General features: G+C 34.2%; 2 protein-coding genes, 1 non-coding gene and 1 pseudogene across 7 annotated transcripts; 2 read left to right on the top strand and 2 right to left on the bottom strand.

Moving 5' to 3' along the window:
* The first annotated feature begins 441 nt into the window (after positions 1-441).
* On the top strand, positions 442-5,308 carry LOC107935098 (acyl-CoA-binding domain-containing protein 6). 5 transcript variants are annotated; one of them, XM_041077347.1, is made up of 16 exons: positions 442-591; positions 844-922; positions 1,061-1,142; positions 1,223-1,363; positions 1,453-1,635; positions 1,849-1,915; positions 2,014-2,075; positions 2,151-2,290; positions 2,384-2,510; positions 2,592-2,706; positions 3,133-3,221; positions 3,379-3,462; positions 3,540-3,860; positions 4,318-4,833; positions 4,902-4,961; positions 5,048-5,308. In XM_041077347.1, the coding sequence occupies exons 2-16, from the start codon at positions 879-881 to the stop codon at positions 5,126-5,128; spliced, it is 2,112 nt and encodes a 703-aa protein (XP_040933281.1). In that variant the 5' UTR covers positions 442-591; positions 844-878; the 3' UTR covers positions 5,129-5,308. The 5 variants fall into 5 exon arrangements, with proteins under 5 accessions (XP_040933281.1, XP_016723144.1, XP_016723145.1 ...); XM_016867655.2 differs by having other exon boundaries at positions 2,011-2,075; XM_016867656.2 differs by having other exon boundaries at positions 588-714; positions 2,011-2,075.
* A 130-nt stretch (positions 5,309-5,438) lies between these two features.
* On the bottom strand, positions 5,439-7,064 carry LOC107935099 (probable serine/threonine-protein phosphatase 2A regulatory subunit B'' subunit TON2). Its single transcript, XM_016867659.2, has 2 exons — positions 6,825-7,064; positions 5,439-5,836 (listed from the first exon to the last, which is right to left on the bottom strand). Exons 1-2 carry the CDS (start codon positions 6,965-6,967, stop codon positions 5,734-5,736), a joined length of 246 nt encoding a protein of 81 aa, XP_016723148.1. The 5' UTR covers positions 6,968-7,064; the 3' UTR covers positions 5,439-5,733.
* Positions 5,926-6,045, bottom strand: LOC121206945 (small nucleolar RNA snoR104). The gene has a single exon (XR_005902115.1). It is a non-coding gene; the product is annotated as a small nucleolar RNA snoR104 (small nucleolar RNA).
* Positions 7,065-9,158: 2,094 nt separating the features above from the next.
* LOC107935106 (serine/threonine-protein kinase-like protein ACR4) lies at positions 9,159-12,073 on the top strand (annotated as a pseudogene).
* The last annotated feature ends 230 nt before the right edge of the window (positions 12,074-12,303 follow it).

Raw genomic sequence — 12,303 nt, 5'->3', positions numbered from 1 at the left:
ATGATAATTACATCTGTACAAATATATATATGTGAATATATACATACAAATATATCACAATTATATCTATATAAATATGTGTGTGTAAATATAAGTTTGTTACAGTAATTACACATGTGTTTTAATTACACACGAAACACCTAAAGTCATGATTAAGCATGATGACTGATATAGTACAAGCATTTTATCTATAAATTTTTTTTTTTGAAATTTAAAGACTAATTTGAAAGTTCAACAATAGTTTAAGACTATCTAATAAAATTAAACCCATAAAATTATATGCGGCAAAGGAAGAAGGGGTCAACTTTTCCATGATATTTCTCACTCTTCTTCTGTCACTCTCAAGTGTCAAAAAACCAGTCTACTGTGCCATAGTTTACAATTTCACCACACTTTTCCATTCCATTTGAAGCTAAAAAAATCTATGACAATCCATTTAAATTTATATATAGAAAATAAGCCATATACATGTTAATTGAAAAAAAAGCCCAAATGTTTAACAAATTATTTAGTTTAATCAGTATTAAAGATTCTCTTTGTTTTTTTCATGGTTTGCAATCTCTTTCTCTTTCATCACACTACTTGCAGAAGGTACAGCTCATTTCCTCAAAAAACCCAGTTCCATAATTGAAAACCTTCAAAACTAATATTTTAAAAATTTTCCTTTTTTCCTCTGTTTTCTCAACTACCCCATCTCAAAGTTCATGGTTAAAGGTCAAACCTTTGGTTTCAGTTTAAGTTTTAAATCCATGGCTCTGGCTATTAGGCTTTTTTGGGGTTTATTTTTCAGCTGTTTTATTTGATGATAATGTAGCTTCATTTATTTCTGTGTGGAAATTTTAGGGTTAAAGTGATCTCTTTAAAAAGGGTCTGCTCAAATGAAAATGTTTAGCTTTTCTCGTAGACGTATGAAGCTTAACAGGTCAGTTTCTTCTTCTTCTTCTTCTTCTTTTTTACGTCAATGAAGAAAAATGTAAGAAATTGAGGGACTTGGTACATAAATTTGCAAACTTTGCTTTATATTTCTATACCTTATTTGGTGCATTGATGTGTTTTTTAGAGTGAAAAAGGTACAACTTTCAGAATCTGTTCATGGAACTAGAAGCCCTATAAGACCATCCAAAAGAAACAACAATACAATTGTGAGGCATTTTTTTTTTGATACTTGGTTTTGTTTTTAATGGGAAATTTGTTAAATTAAACCTTTCAAACTTTGTTTCAGGTGGAATCAGCTTTGCCTGCTGGTACTAGTCATTGTAATGATTTTGATCCTTCGACTGCCCCCGAGATTAATTCGTCGGGGAATTCCGAGAACTGGATGGTGTTATCGGTTGCTGGCGAAAAACCCGTGCCACGGTTTAATGTAATACATTGTTGCCTTTTTCGGTTTTTCTGATTGCTTTGTATGTTAGGTGTTATGATTGATATGTCAAAAACTTGTTCTTTGTGTAGCACGCAGCCGCTGTACTCGGGAATAGGATGATAGTGGTCGGGGGTGAATCCGGGAATGGATTGTTAGATGATGTGCAGGTTCTTAATTTCGATAATTTTTCTTGGACCACAGCATCGTCGAAGCTTTACTTGTCACCGAACAGTTTTCCATTGAAGATTCCTTCGTGCAAAGGCCATTGTCTGGTAAAGTATTATTTGTGATGTAGTCCGTTTTTTCCCGATATAGTGTATGTATATTGTGTACATTGGATTAGGAATGTCTAGGATGAGGTTAATAGCATTCTCATGCCAATGCCGTGTTTCCCAACTGGACTAAGTATTTTCTGATTGATTTCGAGGAAGTTTTTCGTGTTACTGTATCTTATCATCAGGCTGGTTTGTTGTTTTGTTACGCAGGTTTCGTGGGGGAAAAAGGCCCTTCTTGTTGGAGGCCGAACTGACCCCGGGAACGACCGAGTTTCAGGTTCGAAATTATATTCTTTTTTGGTCTGCTATTATCGTTTTTTTTTGGGCGGGTACGTGATGTAATATGTTTTCTGTTCATAATTTATGGTTTAGCAGTATGGGCATTTGATACAGAGACGGAATGTTGGTCGGTTATGGAAGCTAAAGGAGAAATTCCGGTACTTTTTGTTGACTCGTCAAATGCCAAATTACCTGTAAAGTAGCATTCTAATAAACATTTTTGTTGCTTCCAGGTTGCACGAAGTGGTCACACTGTGGTCAGGGCAAACTCAGTTTTAATCCTTTTCGGGGGTGAAACTGCTAAAAAGAAGAAACTTAATGACCTACATATGTTTGATTTGAAGTCCTTGACGTGGCTCACTCTTCAATGCACGTGCGTAGCAGCTCTAAGATTTTCCGATATTGTTTTCTAATTATAAACCCCTCCGAACTTGATGTCAGAGAAATACGGATCTTATCTATGCAGGGGAACAAGACCATCTCCGAGATCCAATCATGTGGCAACTCTTTATGATGATAAAACTCTTTTCATATTTGGTGGAGCATCGAAGTCGAGGACACTGAATGACATGTACTCGCTTGACTTTGAAACGGTTTGTAAAAGCTTTTATAGCTTTCTTGCCATGTGTTACGGTCTGATTGTGATGCTTACTATTGTTCTTCATAATTTTTAGATGGTTTGGTCGAGAATAAAGATACGTGGTTTTCATCCATCACCACGAGCTGGTTGCTGTGGAGTTCTATGTGGAACAAAATGGTACATAGCTGGGGGCGGAAGTAGGAAAAAAAGTATGCCTTATACAGGAAAGCATGGAATTATAAACTTCGATGAAAAAAAGCATCATACACGGATTTGGCGACCTTTTTTTATAGTATATTTTGAAATGGTTTGAACTATTATTGTTTCGTATTAGGGGAGAGTAATCGGCCTGTTCGGTCAGTACGGTATAAAGAACCAAAAAACTGGCTTTAACCAACCAACCCATACTTTAGCCTAACAGATGACTGAAGGCAATTAATTAAGCCGGTCGGAAACCGACTTTTACTCACCCTTATTTTGCATTAAAGCTAATTATTACCATCTTCCTGTTCCCTATTTATGTGCTGAGCATATGCCTAATACCGTGTACAAATCTAGCAATTCATTTTATTGTTTTACGTGTTGCTGTCTGCATTCATTTTAACTTCTCTTATTTGATTCTGAAATGTTTACAGGACATTCAGAGACCTTCATCTACGATATTTTGAAGTCTGAGTGGTCCATGGCCGTTGCATCACTTCCATCTTCTATCACCACTAACAAGGTCAACAACATGCTTAATTATACATGATGTAAATTATACATATAGCCGGAAAGTTTGCAAACTTGACCGGTAGAGACTATCATCCAGTTTTTCCGGTTGGTCATCGATTTAAGCCGTGTTGGATTTTTGTTTGAGCGCAACGGGGTTGTTCTTGCAGGGGTTTAGCCTAGTACTCGTGCAGCACAAGGATAAGGATTTTCTTGTTGTGTTCGGTGGATGCCGGAAAGAGCCATCTAATCAGGTTGAAGTTTGAATTTGTATACTCAGGATGATTAGATAGTGTTCAAATTGTAATCCCTTCATTGTTTTTTTACACAGGTTGAAGTATTGATCATAGAGAAAAACGAATCATCCATGGGTCGGCAATATAATCCTGGTAAATCTGCCGGAAAACGTTCGGCTAGCCAACCTGTTATTAATGCTTCGTCTCACCATTCGGTTGATTCTGCTGTTAGACAAAATCTAGCCTCTGTAATTGACCATGGTTCTGGTAGAAGATCATTGTCGGATTTGTCACTTGCGGATCAAAATCCTCTTTCCGGAAATGTCTCATTACGAAAACAATTTCATAACAAGGAAGAATACAACACGAGTGTTAGAATAACAAAGAGTTCAGAGGACTTAAGTTCCATTCTGCAGGTAATTATAAAAGTTTCACTTAGTTAATTATTGCCTTCAGTAGGTAAAAGTACCATGGAGGCTTCTGTACTAGGAGTTAGATTGCATTTTATCCCCTCTACCAAAAAATGGGCAAATTAGTCATTGTACATTAGACCTAAAAAAAAATAATCATTCCGTTAAAAACTTCATTCTTTTTTACTGTTAAAAACTAAACTTTGTATGTCAACATGTGGTATATGTGGCATGCCACATGTCATTGTCTTGTTATTCCCCCAATCACGTCAGTTTTTAATAGTACAAATAGATGAAAGTTTTAACAAAAATGATCAATCTGATCTTTAATCCAAGGTATAGGAACTAATTTACCTATTTTTTGAGTAGAGGAGACAATATAATCTGATTCCTAGTACAGTAACCTCCATGATACTTTTAATGCTTTCAATATGATTAACATTTGCGGTATTGTGGGTTTTAGGCAACAGAACAAAAAACAAATCAAACTGATACAGGAGTTGAGGTTAATGCTCCAGGGACCAAAATCCGTTCAGATGAATCATTCCTATATGAATGTGAAAATTCAAACCTTCGGGTCGAAGGGATCACAAGCGTTCCTGTTGGTAATCATAATTTTGTATTTCCGGAAGTGGAAGGTAAAGCAGGAGCGCTATCAGCTCCTTCAAGCATATATTACGAGATGAGACTGGCTGCCCTAAGTAGAAAAAACGGAATTTTGGAAGTACAATTGGGAGCTGCAATGGCAAGCCGAGACTCCATTGAGAGAAATTTAGCTTCGGCTTTGAAGAGCAAAGAGGAGATGGAGAAAAGACTAGCAGACACAGTGAAAGAGATGGATTTGGTAAAAGAAAAACTAGCTGGTATAGAACTTGCACAAGAAGAGGCCAACAACATATCTAACATAGTTCACTCGGATAATGTAAGACTCGAACACGACGTGGCTTTCCTTAAAGCAGTTCTAGATGATACTCAAAAGGTAATTATCAATTCTTCGTAAAACTGAAAGTGTTTTCGAAGAGTACCTGATTTGAAACTTTGTTATAGGAGCTGCACTCGACTAGAGGAGTCCTTGCAGGGGAGAGAGCCAGAGCATTCCAACTACAGGTATGTATGGCTTGTGTTGCTTTGGAGATAACTGTATGCCGAATTCTAATGAATAGCTTTCTCAATTAACGACTCAATTGTTGTAGGTAGAAGTTTTCCACCTCAAGCAAAGACTGCAATCTATGGAGAACCGAGCACCAACTCCAAGGAAACCGTTCAATGTATAGTGTTAGACTGAAACCGACTAGTTACAGCCATCTCATATGCAAGATGTGTATATACGGTAGGAGGAACAGTTTGAATAAACAACTGCTTAGTGCTAGGATGCAGTTGGAAGAAATGCTTTTGTGATGAATTCCATTACTTCAATTATTTTTAAAAATCTATCTACGTTATTTTTGTCTAAAGGTGATTTTGGTAAAAAAAAATCAAGGACTACTCAGCACTAGGTGTCAAATAGTATTTTGCTCCAATTTTAAAAATAAATAAATTAGTTTTTGTATATTATATCTAAAAACAAATTAGTCCTTTATGTTATAATTCATTTCTATAATTAAAAATTGATATGGTTGATTGAATAATCAAACAATGATAAATGACTAGTCATGTGAGGTGTATCTTATGTTAATGTACATTGATTAATTTTTTAATAGAATGATCAGTTTATTCTTTAATTTAATGTATATAGATTAATTTGTCTATTTTTTGAGTAGAGGAAAAAAATACAATTTAATTCTTAATATAAAGGTTTCTATGATATTTTTACCGATTTTCCTTCTTGGATAAGATTTTTGGCCATGTTTACAAGCCAGGAAGTTGGCCGGTTTAATCCTCAATGAAGATCAACTGGCTTCACCATATCCCATATTTCGTCCCTCACGTCCTCGATGCACAGGCCATAGTCGCCGCCTTCAATCCATTTCCGGTGTGAATCTCTGTTTCAAGAGAAAAATAACATTCTTTCAGTGATGGATTCTTTTATAAATAAATCAGTAATCCGAGTCGTAAAACTATGGTTCATCATTCATGTCTCTGGAGATGTGAGACCTGCAGAAACTTGCTCTCAAGTACTACAAGCAGGAAACATTAGAATTTTCTATAGGAAGAATATTTCAGGAAACATCATATCTCTTTGATGCTTCCCTTCTTAGCTTCCATGTTTCGATATACGTTCGATAACTCGAGGAAGGAAAAAGAACTCAACTCTTAGCAACAGGTCGAAGCACATAACAAACAAAAACCAGGGACCATAATAATAAAAATAAAACATCAATTTGATGACTATGAAAAAGGATGGTATATCTTGAAGATGTATGCATCAATAATGCACGTTATGTAGTTTCCATTAATCCCTGGAGACAGTTGCTTTTCCTGCAAGGAATACTATCATTAACAGCATATCGGAAACACCGCCATAACTGGTTACCATTGATATGATAACAACTCTATGATAGTAAAATAAAATTTATTATTACATCATCATTTCAACAAAAAATGCAAACAAGTCTTTGAAGGTAAACTTAAATAGAAATTTTTGAAGAGTTCCATAACCATTTTGTAATTTTTTAAAATTTAATGACTTAATCTAAAGTTTTTAGTAACTTTGGGTGTAATTTACATAAGCATGAACCAAGAATTTATAACTAAAATCAAGATCTAATGCATTCTTAATCTCTGCTAATCGAATTCTTAATCTCAGCTTTAACCAAAAGGCTTCCACTTCCAAATGAAATTTTAAGCATCAAATGTTTCAGTAAGAAAGACCCACAATTTATCAAAATTGACAAAAAAAAAGTTTAAACACAATAAGCTTCCATTTTGAGTGAAATAGAGAAACTTTGAATGTATTGATAAAAATTATAAGAAGAATAGAATTGTGGAAGTGTTATAGGGCAATGAAGATCAGAGAGACGAGAAACGTACTCATTAGAGCTTCGGATCCAAGCCCGGCACCGGTTCCGATGTACCGAGGAAGGTTCTGGGGCCCAAAGCATCGACGAAGCTGGCGGGATCTTCCATTGAGTGGCGGCCTTATGGCCATCGCTGTCACTGGATCCACTGTACATGACCGAGTTACACCGAGTCAACTCACAACGGCTCGATTTTCAATCTAATTGTCCAACTCCACGGTTTTTCTGATATCTGAAAAAACAAATTGCTTTGAAAGAAAAAAAAAAAAAAAAAACGCTTCCCTCCTTTTTTTTAGGGTTAATTTAACAAATGTCGCCCAATCTATTGTCATATTTTAAATTAGGCCCTAAATTTCAAATTATTTTATGTGAGCTCCTAAAATATTAGTAGTATATCAAACCGGTCTTACGCTAGCTTACCCGTAAATTTAAACATTAAATATCACTTTGTATCTATACGAAGCATTTTTAATACACGTGGATCAAATTGATAGTTTACATTTGACATGTTAAAAAAACAATTTCATTAATTTAAGAAAGTTGTTCAATGTTTTAAAAATAGAATTAACCGTGAAATTGATCAAACCATTGATTTTTGGCTCGATCATCAGTCCAAAAATAATTAAATAAATAATTAAAAAGTTCATAAAAATTAATAACAAATTAAAAAAACTATAAACTAGTTTAATATTTTTTTTCTCCCAATTTTTAGTTTTTTACTAGTTCCAAATATTCACTTAGAGGTCGGTTCAATCCCTTTGTTTGAATCAGTATATTGACCAGTTCTTGATCCAATCGAATGATCATATCAAGTTCGTGTTTTTTTTTCTTAGATAAAATTTTTTAAAAAAATATATCATATTCAAACAATTTATATAGCATGCAAGCTTTAACGCTCCAAATTCATAGTAAAATTGATTTTAAAAAATTCAATTATTATAATATTAATATTTTTAAAAAATTAAAATTAAGAAATTTAAACTATAATTTTAAATATTCAATTAAATATCATTTTTCGGTTGAATATTGACAATGGTATTATTGGTAAATCCTATTGAGAAGAAATGACGTGATGTACCATTTTTACATGAAATAAAACTGGATCGCAAATATATTTTTCAAGCTGAGGTGGATTGAAAGCTCCATTTTCTTCTTTCATTTTTTTTTGATGAATTCGATTCACTGTTTTTATTTTTATTTTTTTAATATTTTGCTTATATCAAGTCTCTTTTTTGACCTAAATTCTAAAATTATCTATATCCCATCCCAACTTATAAATAGGACGATAAAGCGCTTCAGCGCAATCGAACTCACATCTTCTTATATTAACAACAATGCCCATGTCAATTGAGTTAATACTCAATTGGTGATTTTACTGTTAAAAATGACGTGAAAATTTAATTAATTATATTTAATTAATATTAAATTTATATTGAATTAAAATTTTAGCATTTTTTTTAAAATTCACATATTTAATAATAAATAATAATGTTATCAATTTAGACTAATTTTGAAAAAGGGAATCAATTAAATTTATTAACAATATTATAAAAGCAAATTATGCTAAATTAAAATAAAACTTAAATTAGGCATTTTGAAAATACTAAAATAACAAAATTCATATAACTGAGGTTGGGTGAATTGAATTAAAAGAAAATTTATTTAACTAATTAACTTGATAATTTAATTTATTAGTTTATTGATTATTTAACATTGATTAATTTAATTAGTTAAATTCATTGACCATTCCAGATAGACCTATAATGATAAACCAGTTTATCACTTACCTCTTAACTTCTATATAAGAAGTCTACACATGACATCTCCCAACTAACACTAGGAGTATTAAAGCCCAAAGCTTGAGGGTAACACTTAAACCCTTCTCCCTCTTTACTTACCTTATTCGACTTTCACTCAACACTCTTTCGTCTCTTTTCATATTAGTTCACCTAGCTTAGTGGCTCTCTGCCTTGTACTAAATGAGTTGAACCATCCATCCTCACCGTCTATTTTGCCTTGTCTCAAAATACCATCAACAATGTGGATATAATTAATGTGTAAAATTTCTTTCAGAATCCGTGATTGCATCTTCTAGCATGGTCATATCTTCTGATATCCCAATGTTGAAGAAATTAAAAGGAAAAGAAAAGAGAATGTACTGGCATGGAAACTGAGGAACCTGCAATACTTGCAGTGGCAAACTGGCATTTGTCTTGTTTTTTTTCCTGCAGCTGTCAATGACCACATTTTTGCAATATAGTCCCATCCCCTCTCTATATTAGGTACCCCCTCTTCCCTTTCCACATCATAAAAAGGCAAAATGGAAACTTAAGAGCTAATTCAGGAAATAAAAAAACACTTCATTTTTTGATTCACTGATCATTACCTTTTCTTTTTCATCCCTTCAATAATTATGTCTTCACCAGTATCCCTCAAATTAAAAACCCATTTTTTAAACGATACATGTTCATGTATGTATTCGTGTCCTGTTCAGTCCGTATTATGTTTGTACACACCCCTCACATGCGAGGCATTAATAATTTTTCTTTTAACTTTCTTGATGAGTTCCAAAGCTCTATTATCACCATTTCTTTTTCATGACAGGGAAGTTCTAGACATAGACCAGACATTCTTGTTTCAGCTATTGGCAATTTATTTATACATATATATACCTAGATATATAGGGTTTATTTCTATTTCCTTTTTCACTATGATGAGATGCTTAAAAACATCATTGGACAAATATTTGGATTATATTTCAGATTTTTTCAGTTTCTCCCTCAACCAGTTTGGTTTCTGAATGTTGTTTTGTTTGTACTAAAAGTACACTATATAATATAGTCACAGGGACCACCTTCATGTCTGGTTCTTTACAGGTAGTAAAAAAATGTTTTTAAAAACTAGTCCTTCAACTTCACAATTCTATGATTTGGATTTATTCGGCATCTTGTTGTACACATTTTGGTGAACTATGTAATAGTTAAATACTTCCATTGATGGTTCAATGATCAAGTCCAGTGACAGAACATGGTGAAGGTTGCAACTATTGTTGGTGGAGCTGCAGGAACACTTGCTTTAATGGCTGTAATAATGGGATTCTTTTGGTTTTTCAAGTCATGTAAGAGTTTTTCGAATAGAGCTTCAGAGACCGGCTCGTCGGATCCTTCGACATTAAGTAAGATTCTTTCACTGAAACAGAGCAGTTTTTGTAGTACTTCATGGTTTACTAACTATGTGTTGAATATTGGCAATATCCCACATTAGGAAAAGATAGAAATGGAGGGGGTTTGGTTTGTTATATATAGAACCCCTCCCCCTTTGGTTGTATTATCCCAAAATCTTCTCCTTTGTAATATTTCTAGAAGAAATATTGATTTGGTAGTGTCCGAGGACGTAAGCTAAATTGGCCGAACCTCGTTAAATCTCTGGTATTTTATTTCTTATTTGTTTGCTTATATTTAATAGCTTTATGTTGGTTATATTTATTTAGTTATTATTGCTATAAATATCTAAGTGAGTTCTGTCTAGTTGTTGGGTTTTAAGCGGGACCATTTGTGACCCCTCCAATTTAACTGGGAATTTTCTTAGTATAATTATTGGCATAATAATTATCTAAATATTTCTGATAATATTGTTATTAATATTATCGTCGCTTCCGCAACACTATGAATGTTGCAGCGGAGTGGAATCGAGGAGTTGGACCGAGTTCATCAGCCGGTCCGTCTTTATATGGACCACAAGGAGCAAAGGAGTTCATGTTGGAAGAACTAGAGCAAGCTACCAAACAATTTGCTGAGAGTAGTCTCATTGGATACGGAAGTTTCGGCTTGGTTTATAAAGGTTTGCTTCGTGACGTTGTCGTTGCCATCAAAAGACATCCCGGTATTCCCCGACCAGAATTCGTTGCAGGGGTATTATAATTTTATAACATGTTCTGATCACTTTATATATAGTTCATGTGCATTATGTTCTAATAGCTCGGAACTCGGAACAGGTAATGTATTTGTCCGAGATTCAACACCGAAACTTGGTTACTCTTTTAGGCTATTGTCAAGAAGGTGGTTCCCAAATGTTGGTATATGAATATTTACCCAATGGTAGCATGTGCAATCACCTATATGGTAATGGTTCATTAAACAACATAGATTCATTGCATGACACCGTGGCATTACCTTTTCGTGTTTTTGTTTCGGCAGATACCGGACGAGAGGCTCCGACTCGTCTTGAGTTCAAGCAGAGGTTATCGATTGCTCTAGGGGCAGCTAGAGGTTAATGCCATTTACATGGCCTGAAACCCCCTTTGATACACAAGAATTTCAAAACGGGTAACGTGTTGGTCGACGAGGACTTCAACGCTAAAGTTGCAGATGCGGGGGTATCGATGTTACTCGAAAAGATAGAAGAAGCCAGTCCATCTTACACATCTAGTGTAAATATTTTCCGAGATCCAGAGTAATCCCGAACTCTTATCGATACTCATTTTCATTTTAAAAGAAACAACCTTAAACTGATGCTCGGGTTTTTGTCAGGGTGGAAGTATTAGGAAGTTTCACCGAAACTAGCGATGTGTATAGCTTCGGGGCGTTCCTTTTAGAGCTTATAACCGGACAGGATGAGGCAATGCATATCAATTACATGGGATCCAATGAGAGCTTAATTCAGTGGGTAAGTATATGAACTATAAGATTACCATACCCGTATCAAACATACACCTGGCACGCTCGATGTAACATAGTTGAACTGTTCTTTTTAAGGTGCAATCAAGGCTGAGTTGCAATGACTGTGGACCATAGACTAGTTGGAAGCTTCACCATGGATGGTATTAAGGATATGATCAAGTTGGCATTGAAATGCATGAGTTTTCCCGGGGAAAGGCGGCCAGATATGAACACCGTTTCGATCGAACTCGAACGGATCCGTGAAAACGAGATGGAAATGACAACAGTAAAAAGTGAAGGTACTGCAAAAATCGCTCTAGGTAGTGAGCTATTTGCTTCAAAATAAGGATCAATCCCAATGTAGTTTTATTAAAGCTTGGGGCCAAAGCTTAGGATAAAAAATGAAGTGTTTATAAAGTAGGGGTAGTGAAGCTGCTATCATAAATTAATGGAAACGTGTATATTTATTTTATGGGATTTTATTGATAAATATTAATGTATCATACAGCTTATTAACAGCCAGGCAGATTAGAAGATTTTCGGAGAGTGGCATGTGTACTCTGTGTATAAAAAAGTATTATGGAAACATTTATATTAAAAATTATATTGCATTTTATTTTTTATTTTAAAAAGTTAGTAAATTAATCTCTGTACCTTAGATGAAAGACCAAATCGACTCTTTTGTTAAAAATTTCATTCATTTCTACTATTAAAACCTGATTTTTGTACATCAGCATGAGGTATACTTGACATATTATGTGTTATTGTTTGATTATTCTATCAGTCCTATCAATTTTTTATAGTGCAAGTAAATGAAATTTTTAACAAAAATAA

Source organism: Gossypium hirsutum, chromosome A09 (assembly GCF_007990345.1).
Source record: "Gossypium hirsutum isolate 1008001.06 chromosome A09, Gossypium_hirsutum_v2.1, whole genome shotgun sequence".
Classification (NCBI taxonomy): Eukaryota; Viridiplantae; Streptophyta; class Magnoliopsida; order Malvales; family Malvaceae; genus Gossypium; species Gossypium hirsutum.
Note: the sequence above shows the minus strand (reverse complement) of the source record. Positions and strands in the feature narration are given on the sequence as shown.